Source organism: Gossypium arboreum, chromosome 4, assembly GCF_025698485.1.
Source record: "Gossypium arboreum isolate Shixiya-1 chromosome 4, ASM2569848v2, whole genome shotgun sequence".
Taxonomy (NCBI): domain Eukaryota; kingdom Viridiplantae; phylum Streptophyta; class Magnoliopsida; order Malvales; family Malvaceae; genus Gossypium; species Gossypium arboreum.
The window spans coordinates 3154044-3175378 of NC_069073.1; the positions used below are offsets into that span (position 1 = coordinate 3154044).

Sequence of the window (21335 nt, forward strand, 5' to 3'; positions counted from 1 at the left end):
CCATCTTAAACTCAACTTAGTCAAATAGTTAACAATTAGATTGTCTTCTCTAGGAACATATCTAATCAACCATCGTCCTTCAGTTCTTATAATTCATTGAACCTTTTTGAACCCTATAATTCTTGAATCCACCAACACACCAACATGGAGAGCTCTAACCACCTCCAAATAAGATGATATGAAAATCAATATATAATAAACAAAATACAATATATTTTATTCGTAAATGAATAATATTTAGGATTAGAAACTAATTTTGGTATAAATTTGAATTTTGATACATACATTACAAAAAAATTCTAAGTTAACAAAATATACGGGGTTTTACCAATATTTCTAAATATCTAAAGGTTTTCCGAAATTTATAAGGCTTTACCAAAATTTCTAAAGATTTATCAATGTTTTTAAGGGTATACTGATAATTCTAAATATTTCTTTAGAGTACCCATACTAGAAGTCAACATTTTGATATAACAAAATTTCTAAGGACTCACCAAAATTTCAAGGATTTACTAAAATATTTATAGCGTTTGGTTCATTAAAATGGAATAAAGACGTAATGGAATAACCATTCTATAAGAATAAAATAAGATTGTAATGGAATTTAATAGGCATAATAGTGGTTATGTTGAATGAAATAGAATTAGTATTGTAATAGTATTTATGGGTTTAGTTGAGAGGAATAAATATGTAATAAAAAAACTCGAATGACAAACATGCCTTTTAACATTTTTAATTCATTTTACATTAATTTAATATTAAAGAATAATATTTCCTATAAAAATAATATTTAAATATAAAATATTTAAAATATTAAAATATTTTATTTTATATTTTCTAAAATTTTAAAATAATATTTTATATTAAATTATATTAAATGATTTTTATATTTTAAGGACAGGGCAACTTCATTAAATTCGCTTTAGTAATATATCAAACTAAAAAATATTACTTAATTGATAATTATGTAACAAAAAGACATTTTAATAATTTGAATTTAAAATATCTTTAACAATGTTGCTAATTCTTAAAAATTTATGTCAATATTTTAATCAAAATAAAAAATATTAATTAAATATATTAAAAATTAAAATATCAAATAATATTAAAAATTAAAATATAGAAATTAAATTTTAAATTTGAGAATAGCATAAATTACTATAATTAAAATTTACCATTATTATATATTCTAAAAAGTAAAAGCTATGCAAATTATGTTAAAAATTAAAATAGAGAAATTTTAATATTAAATTTTAGTATAAAATAAAAGTAAATTAAAACATGATTATTGATATATAATTAGAAAAATTGCATATTTAGTATGACTATGAATCATATAAATTGAGGTATAAAACTAAATTTGAAATTCAGGTATATTATAGGGATTAAAATTGAAATTGACCCTTCTCATAAAATCTCAAAACAAAAAGCTTTGTTTGTTTATTTTGACAGGGGTCGTAAAAGGAGCGCCCTTTATATGAGATATAAAAACCCTAATTAACCGAACTTGCTCTCTTTTTTTTAAGAAATTTCCCCCAAATCCTAAACCCTTACATTCATATCCCCTTTTCTATTTATCTGATGGCGACGGCGCGTGAGGAGGGGAACCCCTACGACGGCGCACAAGGAGCAGGTGGAAAATTCAAAAAACGGCTGTTTCGGAGAACAACAAAAACTACGCCATACGATCGACCACCGATCCCAATAAGAAACCCCAGCGGTTCCAGCAATGAAAATGGTTGGTTATCGAAATTGGTGGATCCAGCGCGGAGGCTTGTTACTTCCAGTGCTCACAGGCTCTTCGCCTCCGTCTTTACGAAGCGCCTCCCTCCTCCGCCACCTCCTACACCGCAACTGCTGGACTCTGGTTAGTTTCTCCTCGCTTCTCTTTTATTGATTCCCAAATTAAAATACAGGGAGCAAGTAAAAAAATAAAATACTTGGAGCATTTTTGTGAAAATTGGTTTTGTTGGGTTGCTTTTATTATTGGGGTTTGGAGTGGCACTTTATAGTATCTAGTTAGGGAATTTTTTGTTTCTGGTATAGAAAAAATTTTAGGAGTTAGGGTTTTACTTATTCGACTTGAAAGTCCAAGTAGAAGAAATTGTTTCTTACGGATAAGAATTCTTTCTATAACAGTTATAATTATGCTGTTGTTACTGAAATGAAAACAGTTCCTTCCACTGTTTTCTTTTTGGTGTAAAATATTTCTTATTAGTTGATATATGCTTCGTTTAAAATGGAGAATTACTCCCTAGAATACGAATATAGATTAAAACCATTCCCCGATTACGCAATGTTGCTTGTAGCGTGAAATTAATGCGTACTGGAAAAATATGTTAATGAACTGCAGACAGGAACATGTGAAATATGCTTAACCATGTACAGTGTTTTACTTCTATTCCTTTTTCAAATTAATGATCAGGATTTGATAACAAGGAATAAGCTATAAATAGGACATTACTATATAATCTTTTTATGATTTTTTTTATTATTTCAGGCATGTTGGAAGTTTAAATTACGGTAAAGTAGTTTTTTTTTTGGTGATGTTGATTATATAATAATCTTGTCAGAGACTAATCGGGAACCAACGGAGAATCAACTGGACACAACTTCAACAGTAAGTATTAGTTAAACCTTGATGTTTTTAGCCTCCTGATAGCTTTATTAATGCATCTCTGTGTAATTTGTTTCTTTTTTATATTTTTAAACATATTTTGCCTGAAAAATGAAAACCTGTTGATTTTCAAACCTTGAACATATAGAACTAGAATAATTTCTTTCTTCCTTATAATTATGTGTAGAAAATCTCATATGGTAGTATTATCTTCGCTGGGTGCCAAAATCTAAGAGTACAGTACTTCCAAATTGCATTCAGGAAGTTGAATTTAAAAGAAGGGTCTGGATTTTAGATTTTAGTATAAATGGTTTGTTGGATTGCATAAAAGAATGACTGTCATGATTATTTTCAAATGCATGGATTTATTGATTCACTGCTTAAGGATAAATTTGATGTACCTATGTGAAATAGGGAATCTAAAATCCATCTTTTTATACTCTCTCAAACGCATAAGTGGGATTGATCCCTAACTAATTCTTATGTATTGTGTGCACATAGCCTCCTAAATTATTATAACTAACCAAATCCAAATCCAGTTTCTAAAATTATGCTCTCAAACATAGCATCAAAATTGTATTTTGTCAGATTATAGTTTACTAATTAAGGAATATTTAAGTGTATCAGATAGGATTCTGTAAATATTTTACTGATTACTATCCCTAACTTTAAGGCTGTTTTTTTTAGACAGCATCCCTAGAGTTAGTCTGTTTCCTAGTATAGAGTTTCCTAAGTTAGGCTTACTATGTGTATAAATATTTATGTAATTTCTTATGAATAAGACGGAATAGAAAAAGCCTGTTCTTAACATGGTATCCGAGCCGTTTTTTTAGCTCAAATTCTGGGATTTTTTTCTTTGTCCGCAACTTCTTCTCATTCCCGATCAACCCTCAAGCCTGTAGAATTTGTTCAAAAGAAACATGGCTGAAACTGTCAAAACCAGCAAAGCTGGAGAAGGAATTCTCAAGAATCATCTGTTGAGTTCAAGAAAGAAGAAATTGAGAAGTTGAAGAATCTGCTGGGATCATTGGAAAAATCTCCTTCAATAGGTACTAGTGGTTTGGTTTTTCAGGTATATCCTCTTCTCAAAATTCTAAAATCTCGGATATACCCACAAAAGTTCTTGGGTCATTGACTCAGAGCTACAGACCACATGACCCACTCCTCACAAAAATTTGTTTCATATATACCTTGTCCTAGTAGTAGAAAGATAACAGTAGCCGATGGTTCTGTGATCACATGGCTGGTCAGGGTGATATTGTTATAAACAAAACCCTTACTCTTAAAAATGTCCTTCATGTTCCAAAATTATTTACCAATCTTCTATCCATCCAAAGAATTACCAAAGACTCTAACTGTAGTGTGGTTTTCTATCACAATCGATGTCTTTTTCAGGAACGAAATACGAGGAGGATGATTGGACATGCTAAGGAAGTAAATGGCCTATACTATCTTGAGGAATCCAGTGGAGAAGTTAGTGCTCTGAATTCCTCACCATTATCTTTCATATCCGAATCTATTAAAACCAATAAAAACCAAATTTGGCTCCATCACCTCCGCCTTGGTCATCCATCGTTTAGAGTCCTTAAAATTATGTTTCCTTCATTGTTCAAAGGATTAACTATTGAAAAATTCCATTGTGATGTCTGTGAACTTGCAAAACATAAACGTACCTCTTTTCCGGTAAGCAATAAAAGAACATCCGCTCCTTTTACTCTTATTCATAGTGATGTTTGGGGACCATCCACTATTTCAAATATTTCGGGCTCGGTGGTTTGTATCCTTTATTGATGATTGTATCCGTGTGTCTTGGATCTTTCTTTTAAAAAGAAATCTGATGTAAGGTCTGTCTTTCCAACCTTTTACAACATGATCAAAACACAATTTGGAGCTGAAATAAAAGGTTTAGGTCGAGACAATGCCAAGGACTATTTCAATCAGTTTCTCTCACCATATTTCCAAGAAGGAGGCATTATACATGAGTCATCTTGTGTTAGCACACCCCAACAAAATGGTGTTGCCGAAAGAAAAAATGGTCACATTTTAGCTATTACAAGAGCCCTCTTGTTCCAAAAAAATGTCCCTAAACAATACTGGGGGGAGGCTGTTTTAACTGCTACTCATATGATAAATAGATTGCCTACAAAAGTCCTTGAATCTCAAAGTACTATGCAAGTTCTAGCAAAATTCTTTCCTGATTTTAGTACTTCAAGTAGCCTTTCTCCCAAAATATTTGGTTGTGTTGCCTTTGTACTTGTACATTCTCAAAATAGAGGAAAATTTGATCCACGAGCTATCAAGTGTGTCTTTCTCGGTTATTCTTCCATTCAAAAGGGGTACAAATGTTATCATCCAGCCACAAAAAAATTTTATGTATCAGCGGATGTTACTTTTGCAGAACAAGAGAATTTCTTTACTCGTCCTTATCTTCAGGGGGAGATCTTATTCACAGAAGATAAGGACAGAGAATTCTTTCTTCTTGACATTCCAGCTACTGTCCAGCAACCAAACACTCACATTCCAGCTCCTGTCCAGCAACCAAACACTCACATTCCAGCTCCCGTCCAGCAACCAAACACTCACATTCCAGCTCCTGTCCAGCAACCTGAAACAGAGCCTAATACACCCAAATCACAAAGAGGGATTCAGGACACTACTCGTCCTTTACTGGTTTACTTAAGGAAGAAGGCACCGTTGCAAGTTCAATCATCTTCTCCTCCTATACAACCTGAGGTAATTGCTGAACCTACTACTGAAAATTTAGATGAATTTCCCATTGCTATTAGAAAAGGGATTAGAGCACATACAAAACATCCCTTGTACTTATTTTTGTCTTACAAAATTTGTCCCATAACCACAAAGTCTTTCTTACTAGCCTAAATTCTATCTCCATTCCCAAAACAGTATCCGAGGCATTAGAAGATGAGAATTGGAAAAATGCCATGAAGGTTGAAATGGAAGCTCTTGAAAAAATAAGACATGGGACTTGGTGAAATTGCGAGAGGAAAGAAACCAGATGGGATGTCATTGGGTGTACACAGTGAAGTATAAATCATATGGTTCTTTGGAGAGGTACAAAGCAAGATTGGTTGCTAAAGGGACACTCAAATGTATGGAGTAGACTACCTTGAGACATTTGCCCCTGTTGCAAAGATGAACACTGTGAGAGTGTTGTTGTCACTAGCTGCCAACCGAGGCTGGAAATTACAGCAATTTGACATAAAAACGCCTTTTACATGGTGATCTTGAGGAGGAAGTCTATATGGATGTTCCACGTGATTCGGTCCAAATACTGAGACGGTAGTTTGCAGACTAAAAAGGCTTTGTACGGACTAAAACAGTCCCCGAGGGCTTGGTTTGGAAGATTTACCAAAGTAATGCTCAAGTTGGGGTATAAACAGAGTCAAGGAGATCACACTTTGTTTGTAAAACACTCATCTTCAGGGGGAGTGACTGCTTTATTGGTCTATGTAGATGACATTATAGTGACTGGTGATGACCTGGAAGGAATGGAGAATTTAAAGAAATGCCTAGTAAAAGAATTTGAAGTCAAAGAACTCGGAAAGTTAAAATATTTCCTTGGTATTGAAGTGGCACACTCTCGGAAGGAATCTTCATATCTCGGCAAAAATACATAGTTGATTTGTTGAGAGACAGCAAGTTGGGATGTAAACCAGCAGACACACCCATAGAGGTGAATCACAGACTTGGAGATGCACTAGAAGATGCGGCGATTGATAAAAGTTCATATCAAAGACTTGTGGGAAGCTCATTTACTTGTCTCATACCAGACCGGATATTGCCTATGCGATCGGTGTTGTAAGTCGGTTTATGCACAACCCCAAAGAATCACATCTTAGAGCTATGTATCAAATTCTACAAGACTTAAAGGGCACGCCTGTAAAGGAATCCTATTTAAAAGGGGAGAATTTAACCCTTGAAGCCTATCTTGATGCAGATTATGCAGGGGTCTATGGTTGATAGAAGATCAACCTCGGGCTATTGCACTTTCCTAGGAGGCAATCTTGTGACTTGGAGGAGTAAAAACAGAATGTTGTGGCTAGATCTAGTGCAGAAGCTGAATTTAGGCGATGGCTCTTGGAATTTGTGAGCTATTATGGCTAAAAATTATTTTGGAAGATTTGAAGATCAAGTGGGAAGGTCCAATGAAGTTGTATTGTGATAATAAGTCTGCTATCAATATTGCACATAATCCAGTTCAACATGATAAATGCGAAGCACGTTGAGGTTGACAGACATTTTATAAAGGAAAAACTGGACAGTGGCTTAATTTGCACTCCATTTGTGTCCCTTGATGGTCAACTAGCAGACATACTTACCAAAGGGTTGTCTGGAAAGTTGTTTCAAAAACTAGTAAGCAAGCTGAGAATGGATGATATCCACTTCCCAGCTTGAGGGGAGTGTCAGATTATAGTTTACTAATTAAGGAATATTTAAGTGTATCAGATAGGATTCTGTAAATATTTTACTGATTACTATCCCTAACTTTAAGGCTGTTTTTTTTAGACAGCATCCCTAGAGTTAGTTTGTTTTCTAGTATAGAGTTTCCTAAGTTAGGCTTGCTATGTGTATAAATATTTATGTAATTTCTTATGAATAAGACGGAATAGAAAAAGCCTGTTCTTAACATATTTCGATGTAGAGGAAATTTTCAATTTATGTCAGTTTGGAAAGCTGGATGTTATACTATATTCTAGTATATAGTTTTATTTGGAATCAAGTCTTGAAAAAAATAGATAGGATTCGGTCAAGGTCTTGGCCCTATTTAATCAAAAAACTCTTGGTTTTTTGAGCATACAAAGACAAAGAACCCATTGTAGTGCTGACTTTGAACAAATAGAACTAGAATATATTCTTTGTATATGTAGAAAATGCTATGTGGTTGTATTATCTTTACTTTTGGTGCAATAGTCTAATAATGCAGTGCTTCCTGGTTGCATTTGGCAAGTTGAATGTTAAAGAAGGGATCTAGATTTCAAGTTGTAATATAAATTGCTTGATGGATTGCATAAAAGCATGACTGACTTGATTGTTTCAAATGCATGGACTTGTTGCTTCTCTGCTTAGGGATAAGTTGAAGTGAATATATGTGAACTGGGGAATACAAAATTATACTTATACCCTCTCAAATACATAGATGTATCGGATCATTAATTAATTTTTATGGATTGCGAACACTATCTTCACAATTTACTATAGCAAACTAAGTCAAATCCACTTTCTTAACTTAAGTTTAAAAAATAACGTTGTATACTTGTATTTTATACTTTGTTTGAACCAATGAAATCTATTTGTTCTTATTTTTCATGTAACATTTTCTTCTCTATTCCCCAAAGCACTGTGCATGAAACTGAGAGCTTTTATATTCTTTTTAAAACTGACATTTTTTTCTTGGTTTGTTACATTTTACTTAGAGCAATATAACATTCACCCACATGCACTAAATCTTTGGGACAGACTTTGCCCTTAATTCTCATGTTACCTTTATTCATTGTTAACTGCAGATGCTGCTTTCAGGCTATGTATCTGTACCTTTGTTTTATGATTTTTTTATGTAGAACATCCCCCCATGCAATTTTCTATTTGATGAACCCAACTTATATGCTTTGTTGTTTTATATGCATTTTTCCACTAAGGTTCCTCCTGTTGTGCAAGGAGACATCATAGAATGCGAGAATCCCACTAATCATTCCGATAAAGGTGGAGTTGCTGAACTTGAGGAAATTTTAAAGCAGAAGACTTTTACCAGGCAAGATGATCTGAACTTGTATCGTGTTGATGTTAAGTTAAAATGCATGGTTATTTGTGCCATTTTGCTTCAAGGGAACTTTGCCAAATTAATTTGGCTTGTTTGTGATAATTTAACTTTTTGTATTTGTTTGTGTGCTTCTATGCTTTAGGATTCTGTAGTTCCTCTTTCTTCCAGTTTCCGTTAACTGGAAGAGGGGCTGAGAGCATGAGTTGGATTGAATCACTTCAATTTGCAAATTCTTGTTATACTTGCAATCTTTGTAGTTGATTGTTGTGCTATCTATTTTCCAATCTGTAGACGCGTTGTGATGCTTTATGATTTTCCTTCATTGCTTCAGCTTGATGCTATAGATGATGAATATTATTAATCTGTTTCAGATCTGAAATTGATCTTTTGACAAGTTTACTGCGTTCAAGAACAGTTGATATTACTGGTGTTAATGAAGAAAAGAAGTCTGAAATGATCCCAGTGGTATCACATGACAAGAAAGAAGATTTTCTGGAGACCCCAGTTAGAGAAAATGGCACTGAGAACCATCTTATTTCAACACCTGTTGCCAGATCAACTGTAAGGAAAAGCTTCTTTCCTTCATTTTGCTTTTTAGTTGACATACCCTCAAATGTTCTTTACTCTGCATAATTTTAATTTTATAAACTCTCACACACACACACACACACACAAAAAAAAAAAAACTCACATGGTTATGCAGGTTCCTGATGAGGATGTTGCTTCACCTGCTGAGCTTGCAAAAGCTTACATGGGTAGTAGGCCTTCAAAGGTATCCACATCAATGCATGGATTACAAAATCAAGTGCCTAGGAGAGATTTATCTTCACCGAGCAATAGAATCTTCCCTTCTAAGTCTTCCATGATGTCACTTGTGCCAAGATCTTCTGGCCATGTTGGGAGTCCTGGAAACAGTTTCATGACCCCAAGATCACGGGGCAGGTCTGCGATATATAGTATGGCACGAACACCTTATTCCAGAGTTAACTCATCAACTCTCATCAAGGTTGATGCGCTTGACAATCTTCTCCCTTGTATTTTTGCTTGTTTATCATTTGTCTTATTCTAGTTGTTTACTCATTCCGTAGAGTGCTGGCACTGATAATGATGCTTTTGGTGGACCTTTATTGTCATCTCAGGGTACATGGGAGCACAATAGAATTTCTGGCTCCGGGCAGGGGGTACTGATTCAGGATCCTATCTCTCTTTCAGGATTTCTCTATCTATAGAATTATCATTAAATGGATATGTTTCTTTCCTTCTCAGGTTTTGAAGCGCAGGAGTTCAGTATTAGACAATGATATAGGATCAGTTGGCCCAATTCGGCGGATTCGTCAAAAATCAAATCTCTTTTCTTCAAGAAACTTGACTTTACCTGCTTCTGCTGCCCCTCTATCTGTGCATGTGGTTGGCACTAGTTCAGCTGGTTTAGATACTCTAGCTGAGACTGGGGGTAACAGCAGTCCTGGCATAAGTTTTACCACTGTTCCATCCAAGTCCAGTCAGATGGCTTCAAAAATATTCCAGCAACTGGAAATGTTGGTCTCCCCAGGGGAAAAATCACCCTCTATGTTGTCACCATCTATGCTACGTGGGCAGGCTCGTAAAAACCTTTCGAATGTAGATTCTTCAAAATTTCTGGAGAACGTGCATGATTCAAGTAAGGTGAGTGGTTCTCGCATTGTATTGACTGATTTTCAAGACTCCGTGTCTAACAAGCATGATAAGGTTAAAAAAAATGTCTCAACGTTGGTTTCTCTCCCTGACAAGCAAGTTCCTGCAGTAAATGGTGTAGATAGTAATAGTTTAATGAAGGATAATAGGCCTAGTGTTAGAGCTGCTGATTCCAGTGGTATCAAGTCTGTCATACAGTTATCTCAGGAAAAGAGTCAGGCTTTTCAGATGAGTGCACATGAGGTATGTGGTAATTGGTAAACGGATAATATTTGTCATGTCATATTCTGCTATGAGTTTTTGGTGATATTAGAGCAATTGTTTATAATCAAAATTCCTTAGTTTGCATATCAAGTGCTATATATTTTATTTAAAAGTCCAAATGATAAGGATCTATCATGCTTACTTGCTACATTCATGAGTTATAGATTTAAGGGAATACCAGCTTTGATTGATAACACTTTACCCTTGCATTGATACTTACCTCATAAAGGACCTATGATTAATAATATATGGAACTTGTCTTAAGCCTCTATAAATTAGTAGGATTTCTGTCTTATTTTATAACTAAAATTGTCCCCTTAAATACAAGTTAGATAGTATTTTATTCTTGTAGAATAAGAAACTAAAATTAAGGATTTTAGTTGTAATAAAATACTTGCTAAATAAATTTTAATTAGGAATATTACTAAAACCAACATGTTTGTCTTCTTTCATTTTTAACGCTTTTGATTTCTTGGCAAAGGCAACCAAAGCATTACTTCTGATTAAGAGAGCATGATTAGAAGCTTCACTGTTTTGTTCTGTTTTTTCCTTTTTGGTTCCTATGCTGTTTTGGTTAATGCTTATGGTCTCTGTCACAGGATTATCTGGATCTGGATGATGGTGACTATTCTATTGGAGCCACACCTGCTAGATTTGGTGAATGGAGGGAAAGGGCAGATAATTCTGTTAACGGAAGTAAGCGTGCTGCTCCTGAAACTGTCGTAGAGAAGCCTTCTATATTTTCTGAAGTTATGCCTATATCAGGTGCTGCAGTCAATCGAAATCCTGGAATGAGAACATCTAATGGATCTCCAGTTGTTGAAAAGAATTCCAGTATTACTTTTCCAGTAGTACAGGTGGCCAACTCATCTGTGCAGTCAGCGTTTTTGGGATCTCAGTCAACTCAAGCAGCCAAAGAAGATGCTTTCTCTACAGTATCAAATGCTTCTCCTATGGTTAGCATTGTGGAGAAAGTTGCACCAGTGCCGTCAGATGCTGCTGTTACCACATTTGGCTTTGCCTCTAGAAATGTTGGTGAGGTTTTATCTATTACTGGATCTTCAGGTGTTAAGCTTGCCAAAAGTTCAGACCAAGAACTAGATTACTCAAGCAGGTTGGTGTATATCTGTTAATCAATTTCTCTTGTTTGGAAGGCTTTTTACTTGGGTCTTCTCTTCCCCTTTCTTTCTTTCTTTCTTTCTTTCTATACCTCCAATGTAGGATTGTTTATAGGATTACTAATAGTGGGTCAAATGTCTTAGACTATTGGTTAGTTGATTGGAAGGGAGTAAAAGAATTAGAATTACCCTACCATGTTCGGGTTTCTTATAACAGGATGGGAGGGGATTTAGGGGTGAATCTAACCTTTTCTCTTTAATTCCTGTCATTTTTAACTTTTTAATTAGATGTATCTTTACTAGTAAGAAAGGAGATGGTGTCAAACTCTCTACTTCTCAGTATTTAAGTATTCAACAATAGACATGGGATCATTAGGAAACCATGCATATTGGCCAACAAAAATAATTGGGTGTTTTGTAGATTAACTGAACCACTCTTTAGAGTTCCTTATTATAATTATTTGTCACTAGTCACTTGCCCCTTTCATTTTGCTAACAATCTCAAAAATGCTTCTTCTCAATACTATGATTGATCAATGTATATGGTTTCTTGTATGTTATTCTTTAAAACTTTGCTGCTTTATATTCTATAGCCAGATGTTGTTTGGTATCTCTAGTCACTTCCCCTCTTTCTCTCTGCTAATAATCACAAAATGCACCTTCTCAATAAGTTGATTTATCAGTATATAGATGTCTGTGTGCCTGTGCGTATGTGATGTCCCTTAAATAATATTCTTTAAATGCTTTGTTGCTTTATGTTCAGCTTCGCCACTACAGCTCCTGGTGTAACCAATCACTTGTCAGAAAAAACTGATAGAGGAAGCACTATGAATGGGATCTTTAGGACACCTGAAACTGCACTCACCTCTGCTGTTTCAACATCTAACTTCAAGTTTGGTGCCTCAGCAGATGGTTCTGCTGTAAATAATGGGTCTTTTTCTTCTAGTTCTTTTTCATTCTCTTCACCAGTGGCTTCTCTAGTCCCAATTAATGGTCGAAGTTCATCCAGTGCAACTGCCACCAATAATGACTCTCCTGCTACTGCCACCACTTCTGCAAGTGCAACTGTGAATCCCACTATATGCCATACCAGCATCCCCTCTGTGGGGACTTCAATCCCTTCCTTTACAGCTTCACCTGTTTTCAAGTTTTCATCCTCTGGGGACCCATCAACTTCAGGGGAAGCAACCAAATCTAAGACCCAGGATACAAGTCTTGGCAATGTAGGGATTTTCCCTTCCAGTAGTACGTTTGCTTTTACTTGCTCTGGAAGTAGTGCTGTGAGCAGCACTACTGGTACAACAGCTGTATTCACGAGCTCTGGAAATAGCAGTTTCAGTGGTACATCTTCCACCATTACAAACTCTGGAAGTGGCTTTTTCAGCAGCACATTTACCACAGTGATGGGCACAGGCAGTAGTATCTTTGGCAGTTCATATTCAACTATAAGCACAGGTAGTAGCATTTTTGGGGGTACATCTTTGCCAGTAGCTGGTACAGGAAATAGTACTTTTTCCACTAAATCTGCAATCACGGGCTCTGGAAGCAACATCTTTGGATTTGGTGCTCCAGCTGCACCCACATCTACTGCACTGACTCAGGGTTTAAATCCTTTTAATGCTGCTGATAACCAAGGATCCGCAGCAGGAACTGGCATTGGTTCCTCAACCCATAGCACACCTATTCAGTTCTCTTCATCTGCATCATCTCCATCCTTTGGATTGGCTGGGAATGCAACCTTTTCCTCTGGCAGTTCAATTTTTGGGTCATCAGCATCAGTGGCTAAACCTTTTAGTTCAGGTGCAAGTTTTGGAATAAGTTCTTCCTCTTTAGAAACCAACTCTCTGAGCTCTAGCAGTGGCATTGCTGGTGGTGCATTTGGTTCCAATTGGCAAGCCCCCAAGACACCCACATTTGGGTCATCATCGGGATTTTCCTTTGGATCATCAACTTCTGTTAGTGCTCCTAGCATTGCACCTACTATCTTTGGGTTATCCACCGGTGCCTCCTCAAGTTCCATATTTTCTTTCACTTCGGCAGCAGCTGCTACTCCATCACAGCCTGTGTTTGGTAACACTAGTCCGGGCTTGGTGTTTGGGTCAACACCCTCTAGTAATAATGATCAAATGGAAGATAGTATGGCAGAGGACACAGTTCAGGCTTCACCGACTGTTGTGACATTTAGTCAACAGCCAATCTCATCACCTGCTTCTGGGTTTGTTTTTGGTGCATCAAACCCATCAGGAGCAGGTTCTGTCCAGTTTGGAGGCCAAACAAGCATTGGCGCACCACAGAATCCATCTCCATTTCTGGCTTCTGGTAGTGTTGAATTTGGTGCTGGAGGGAGCTTCTCATTGGGCACCGGTGGCAGTGATAAGTCTGCCAGAAAATTTGTGAAGGTCCGCAAGCAGCGAAGAGATAAGAGCTCCTGATAGTTGCTCATGGTTGATTGAATAACTTAATGTGAATGGTATAAGAGCTGCTGATAGTTGCTGCATGTGGCAGCCATCTGAGATAGTTTGGTGCTGGTAGCGGCTTTGACTGGTACTTTCAAACTTTTAAAAATGGTGCTGTTTATGCTTGTTCCAGTTACAGTTTTCATCATTTCTTTGTGTTGCCGCCAGAAGGTCGTCACAATTTTGTATGTTCTTCCTAGTGAAATTTGAGACATTTGGAACTGTGTACTGCTTTTAGTATTAATTAGCTGATAGTTTTTCAGGTTTTAGCAATTGTGCTTTCTACCTTGTTTTTTGTACCCAAATCATATGTAATATAAAAAAACTGTGGAAATGATTATGAATTTTTTATTTTTAGAGTCTCGTTTTCTTCAGAAGGTTTATTATTGTATCAAAATAATGAATGGTTTTTTTTAAAAAAATATGTCAACAACAGTAGTGTCAGATCTACTTTTACGAGGAAAATCATAGGAAGGCTACAATGTAGAGGTCAGCAATCGTGATATGAGAAATGGATGTCTGTCATGAAAATTACTTATAGTAAACTTCTGTATTCCATTATGCTTTAGCTGCATTTTCCTTTTGGCAAAGAGTTTGGCACTAGGCCACACAGAAGATGAAGGATTAACACAATCCACAATGGCAAGTTTTTTTTTCTTTTTCCTTTTGGGGTACTGTTATGGGCATGCTACCAGAAGGAAATCTAGTAGGGGTACATGAGGAGAGTGAACGAGTCATTAAATCGCCAGTTTAGTTTATGAGAGGGAGTTAAAAGAAATTTAAGGATTAGACATTTCTAATCTGATGTAATAGAATTATCCAAGTTGGTTATTGAATAATATTTTCCCCTCCAATTCTCTCTCTTCTCGTTTAGCCGTTTTCTTTCTTTCCTTTTTTCTTGTTTCTTTTCTCAAATCAAATTTCAAGTTCTCGTAGGTGTTGGTGCTCTCATTGAGGATAGTAATGGGAACTCGAGCACAAAATCCGATCATCACTCATAGAAATGAACAAAATCCGATCATCACTCATAGAAATGAAGCACATTTTATGGTTAACTGTTTATCTCTTCGGAGAGCAGTTATGGTAAGGTGATTAGTCATTGTTATCGGTGGTGATGTAACACCTTATACCCAACTCGATTGCCTAGTTCGGGTATTGAGTATCACAAAATCCGAGTTACAAATTCACCTTTCGAACTTATCTTAATTATAAATTTAGATAAGAAATATAAGAATTTACTTGTACAATTTATTTCAAATCATGATAATTAGCATGATTCAAAGATTAGCTTTAAATAAATCTCCTATTATACAAGCACTTTAAGTTTTGCAATCAATTTGATGTACTAGGCCCTAATATTACACTCATTTTGACTTTAAACGTAATTCGCATCTATACACTAATCCAACCCTCGAGGAGTAGGCTAAAAGGGTGCTCCTTTTACGCATGAAACAACTTCAACGCCTAACACATAAATTTAACGAAGTTTGGCTTGTCCTGACAATCCTCGTTCTTGCACATATGGTAGCATAATCGTAAGTTCAAAATGACTTCGTGAGATTCTAAACAACAATGCATTGTAAATACTATATTTTTAGGGAAAAAGAATAAATGCACATAATTTAAACTCTCTGTGCGTTGTTGGGAACTCCACAGATTTTCTAGCGTGGTTGACATCTTACCTTTCTTGATTTCCATCGTTGCTTGACTTACCCATTGATTTAATTGTAAACGTGCTCTTCCAAATAGCAATTCCTTATGGAACTTGATTTTGTCCCGCTTCATCTTAGATTCTCATTTTACCTTCCCTGGTTTTGCCTTCTTAAGATAACCATATATGCATATATACGGTTCAGTGACTACTTTTGCTACTAGCAGACTTGCAATCGTTTATGCCATAACGGTAGATCTCTACCCTGATGTTCATTCCACACTAACTAAACATATGATTATCATATTACTCTAACGATTAACTTCTTTGACTTAACCCCTGCATTGACCCTCGTTCATGGAAAACCCAATATAACATCCTTTTTTGTGATATTGAATATGAGATTTGGTTGATTTATACACACCTCTCTTCTATTGTGAAATCATGTTTGCAAGATAGTCCCATGGGACTTTCCCACCTCGGATCATCCTACTAAAGCACTCCCCAATAGCAGATAGTTTCTAGAGGAATATTCTCTTTCTTAGATTTTCCCATTGGTGGACTTCTATATTTGGTATTTCTAAATGGACTTCCCCATGTTAGACAATCGTGATAGACATTCACTTTTTATTTTTTATTTTTGACAGCTATTCCACCCAACGTTTTAAAGAGTCCTTGGCAAACTTTCCATCATTTTCTAGCAACTTCTTTACTCAAGAACACTTAAATTAAACCTGAAGAACCGTTTACCTACCTCCTTGCAATTGATGGTTTACATGCCTACTCTAGTGTCACGGACTTAGGATTCTTGCCTCACAATCCGTGCGGCCTTAGGCAGTTTCTTACTCCAAAAACGCCTAAGTCAGCCCAACTTCTACAAAAGAAGGATTCAACAGAATTCTTCCCAAAACACAACTTAAACGAAAGCACCTTAAAGCCAAACAAGATGAAAGAAGAACGAGACAAGAACAAGCCAAAGAAAATAAGAACACAAGAGAGAGATTTGAGTGAATGCTCTCAAGAATTCTTATTGCACAAAACTCAAGTGATTTACAATGAGGGAAGAGGTCTCTTATTTATAGTTGAGCCTCTCCAAATCCAACGGTACAAAATTAAGTACATCAATGGCTAAGATTAAAAGGCACCTACCACCAAATATAAAATCATATCTTCTAAGATTACATATCTTATCTAAGATATGTAATCTTATAAAATAATATCTTGTAAGATCATGTTTCCATATTTGTCTAACTTGTAGATGGGCCTTCAATCTCTTCAAGCAATGGCCCGGTCTGATTGGGCCAAATAACCTCCTTCCTTCTTGATAGTTCACACAGATGTGTCATGGTTGCGGGCTCCCATGCGCAACCCATGACATTCTCCCCCACCAAATCTAGCGACGCTCTCGTCGCGTCTTCCGCATGGTATCGATCTATCTTGTCTTGGAATTGCCACAAGGCTTCAAAGAGTTCCCAACTCATCTCACTATCCGGAATCCTTCCATCGGACTAAGTATTCGTGCATGCGGTAGTACTTACGTCGACCACACGATCCGCTTCAATGTTCTCGACCTCTCGATCATAGGCGACTTTTACCCCATTGGTGCTCGTTCGGACTTGCTTGATTTGGGTCTCCTCCATCTTCATGGAATGGCTTAAGCATACTCACATGGAATCTTGGATGAACTTTAAGCTTTTCAGGCAACTCAAGCTTGTAGGCCACCTTGCCTACCTTCTTCACAATTCGAAATGGCCCCTCATACCGCCGAACGAGCCCTTTGTGTAACCCATCATGTCGCAGAATCAGGTGTAGTTTGGCAAGAACTGGGTCACCAACCTGAAATTACACGTCCCTTCGATTTTGGTCCGCCCATTTCTTGTTGCGCTTACTTGCCTTATGTAGACAAGCTCTAGCTAGATCGTTTTGCTCTTGCCAATCCCTTGCAAATCGATAAGTCTGGATTCGGATCTGCATAACGAGTTGCAATCTGCATTGGGTGTAAGCGGTGCTTGCCCGTCACTATCTCAAACGGACTCGGTTCGTTGCCCACTTCGTTGTAAATTGTATGAAAACTGGGCCACATCCAACAACTTTGGCCAATCCTTTTGTGTTGCACTTACATAGTGTCGAAGATATGTCTCCAACAATGCATTCACTCGTTCGGTTTGCCCATCAGTTTGTGGATGCATGCTAGTGGAAAAGTTTAGGTCTGAGCCCATTAACTTGAACAACTCTGTCCAAAATCGACCTGTGAATCGCCCATCTCGATTACTGATGATAGATTGTGGTACTCCCCAATACTTCACCACATGTTTAAGGAATAAGCGAGCTGCCTCCTTAGCAGGACACTCCTTAGTTGCGGGGATGAAAGTTACATACTTCGAAAACCTATCCACCACAACAAAAATACTCGCAAATCCATCAGATTTAGGCAAGCCTGTGATAAAATCCATGGACAAACTCTCCCATGGGCGCTCCGGAATGGGCAACGGTTGTAACAAACCAGCAGGGGCTTTCAACTCAACCTTATCTTGTTGGCATATTAAACAAGTTTTCACATAGGTCTCCACATCATCACCCATGTGAGGCCAATAAAATCGATCCTTCAATAGAGCCAAGGTGCGGTGTACTCCGGGATGGCCAGCCCATTTTGAATCATGACATTCCTTCATGACTTCTTTTCGTAAATTCCCATGTTGAGGCACATATAGACGTCGCCCATGAGTGTATAGTAATTCTCTCTCGAGCCAAAATCGCCTTGTCTTTCCATCTCTAGCAAGCTCCATCAGATTTTTGGCTGTGGGATCATGGGACAGTCCTTCTTGAATGCGCTCTAATAAGGGACTCTCGGGTTGGCTTATCGTTGCAAATTCTATTTTTCGCTAAGTGCATCGGCCACAATGTTAGCACTCCCCGGCTTGTATTCCATGGTAAAATCAAACTCGCTAGGAAAACCGCCAACGAGCACGCTTGGGGGACAACTTTTTCGGGTTAAGAAATAGCTATTTGCAACATTATCGTGAATACCACAAACACGGAACCCAACAAATAGTGTCTCCATGTGCGTAAACAATGCACCACCTGCCGTCATCTCTTTTCTTGGACCGTGTATCTTCGTTCGTCTCGTTAAGCTTTCGACTCTCGAAAGCAATCGGATGCCCATCTTGCATCAACACCCTCCAATCGCATACTCTGAAGCATCGTATGCGTACCTCATACGCCTTTGAAAAATTTGGCAATGCGAGTCTGAGCTCACTCGTCATCGCTTGCTTCACTTGGTTGAAGGCTTTTTACATCGAGGGTCCCAATCCCACACTTTGCCCTTTTTCAACAGGTCCGTCAAGGGTGCAGTGATCTTGGAATAGCCTTCAATGAAGCGACGGTAGTAATTTGTTAATCCAAGGAAAGACCGCAACTCCGTCACCTTGGTTGGTGGCTCCCAATCGGCAATTGCTTGAACTTTACTTTCATCCATTCGAATCGTGCCACCTCCCACAATATGGCCTAGAAATGGCACCTCTCGTTGGGCAAAGGAACATTTCTCCTTTTTGACATATAGCTCATTTTCTCGTAGAGTTTGGAACACTTTCCCCAAGTGGCCCACATGTTCTTCGAGCGTCTTACTATACACCACAATATCGTCAAGATAAACAACCACAAAACGATCCAAGAAAGGTTGTAATACCTTATTCATTAGGGTACAGAATGTGGCCGGAGCATTTGTCAACCCAAACGGCATCACCAAGAACTCAAAGGACCCATATCTAGTTACACAGTGTCTTGGGCTCATCCCTTGGCTATTCTCACTTGGTGGTACCCGATCGCAAATCCAACTTAGTAAACCATCTCGCTACCAAGTTGATCGAACAAATCTACAATAAGAGGAATGGGATACCTATTTTTATAGTGATTTTGTTTAGGGCCCGTAGTCGATGCACATTCTCAAAGATCCATCATGCTTCTTTTGAAATAACACAGTGCACCAAATGGGGCTTTAGATGGTCTAATGAACCCGACATCTAAAAGCTCTATCAATCGCTTCCATAATTCCTCTAGTTCCGGTGGAGCCATTCGATATGGTGCCCTTCTTTGGCGGTTCGATGATTGGGCAACAACTCAATCTTGTGGTCCACCTCCTCTTTGGTGGCAATCTTTTGGGCAACTCCATGGGCATTACATCTTGAAATGACTTTAGCAACTGTTCCACTTCCTTTGGAATTTCCCTCAAATTTATCATCCATATTGTCTCTCAAGGTAGCTAGGTAGGAGACTTCATTTCGACGGACTCCTTTGGCAAATTGGATTGCCGATAAGGTTTTTCCTCCATGCTTCCCTTCCTTTTCATTCTCACCATATATCGTTGATTTGCATCGGAGATTGTCATGTAGTTCTCGGAAGGGTGAATATCCGCATTAAGCCTATCAAGTAAACTTAATCCAACTACAAAATCGTAATCATCAAGTGGGATTACCTTAATGGTCGCTTTGCCGCCCACTCGCCAAGTTTGAGTTCCACCCTTTTGCCACCCCGTTATGGGAATGCTTTACGAATTCACCGTTTTGATTCGTCCGAATCTTCCTCGATTCTAAGGCCAGTTCCTTTGCCATTTCTTTAGACATGAATAAATCGGATGCACCGGTATCAACAAGTGCATTCAATCTTTTGCCACTACGATGATGTCCACAAACATCAGTCCATTGCTTGACTTCTCTTGACACCTCCTAATATCGAATTGAGGCTTTTGGTGTCATCTTGGCCTCCTTGCGTGCCTCCATGGCATGAAAAGCGGCTCTCTTTGAATGACACTTATTCTATGTGGGCCTTGGCGAGAAAGCACTTCATTGGTCCTTTTCTATCCCAAGGCTTACCTTGACTAGACTTTGGGCCTTCGTCGCTCTTTTCCCTTTGATCCTTGTTTCCCCCACCATTGTCTTTTGGTCCCGACTTGGGTTTGGAAGAATCGTTATTATCAAACTTTCTTCCCCCATCATAGAAATTTTCTGCCTTTGCCATAGCTTCGGTCAATTCGGTGATATCTAGGCGACGCAACTCTTGTTTTGCCCATATTTTTAAACCATCCTCGAACCAATAGAATGCTTCTTTCTCATTCAAGTCAGAGATCTGAAGCATCAACTCGCTGAATTCCCGAACATAACTCGAACAGTGCCTTGTTGCGTAAGCCGACGCAACTTAGCACGAGCCTCCTTTTCGGCATGTTGTGGATAAAACTGCTTCTTCAACTCTCTTTGGAACTCCTCCCAAGTTCCAATGGTCGTTCCTCCACGTTTCTCATCCGTGGACCCTCGTCTCCACCACAAGAGAGCAATATCGAAAAGTAAATGGAGCGGTGTTTACCTTGGTGGCATCATCCTCAATGCCAATTGCTCGAAAATATTGCTCCAATTCCCACAAGAAGTTATCCACTTCTCTCGCGGACCTAACTCCCTTGAACTTCGGGTTTTGGAACATCCACATGACGTTGCTTACGTCCCGGCCAACATCCCACTTCCCAGGCAGCCTTACAGATTACGAGCTCCCTTTAAGCTCAAGCAATCTCTTCTTTCATGGCGATCAACAGGCCTCAAGAGCTTCATCCCTCCCCGTCGGTTTGTCCAAGTGGATCCGAGGAGTCCAATACAAACTCCTTGCTATCTTCCTCGGTTCCTCCATACGGGTTAGGACCTCTTGAGTGTCTCCTTCATGTCACCAACGGACTCCTCGAGATTGACCACTCGAATCTCTAAGCTCGACAAAGATATCCTCGATCGACTAGCCT

General features: G+C 37.9%; 1 protein-coding gene across 10 annotated transcripts; it reads left to right on the plus strand.

Annotated features, from left to right (window-relative positions):
• The first annotated feature begins 1368 nt into the window (after positions 1-1368).
• Positions 1369-14285, plus strand: LOC108460259 (nuclear pore complex protein NUP1-like). 10 transcript variants are annotated; one of them, XM_017759695.2, is made up of 10 exons: positions 1369-1867; positions 2574-2620; positions 8275-8387; positions 8768-8957; positions 9100-9402; positions 9485-9577; positions 9663-10313; positions 10934-11030; positions 11100-11448; positions 12216-14285. In XM_017759695.2, exons 1-10 carry the CDS (start codon positions 1582-1584, stop codon positions 13882-13884), a joined length of 3798 nt encoding a protein of 1265 aa, XP_017615184.1. In that variant the 5' UTR covers positions 1369-1581; the 3' UTR covers positions 13885-14285. The 10 variants fall into 10 exon arrangements, with proteins under 10 accessions (XP_017615184.1, XP_052882876.1, XP_052882874.1 ...); XM_053026916.1 differs by having other exon boundaries at positions 9663-10061; XM_053026914.1 differs by having other exon boundaries at positions 9536-9577.
• The last annotated feature ends 7050 nt before the right edge of the window (positions 14286-21335 follow it).

Coding starts and splice junctions, on each gene's coding strand:
- LOC108460259 (XM_017759693.2), top strand. CDS start 1,582: ATGGCGACGGCGCGTGAGGAGGGGAACCCCTACGACGGCGCACAAGGA. Junction 8,388..8,767: donor AAGCAGAAGACTTTTACCAG/GCAAGATGATCT, acceptor AATCTGTTTCAG/ATCTGAAATTGATCTTTTGA. Junction 11,449..12,215: donor GAACTAGATTACTCAAGCAG/GTTGGTGTATAT, acceptor CTTTATGTTCAG/CTTCGCCACTACAGCTCCTG.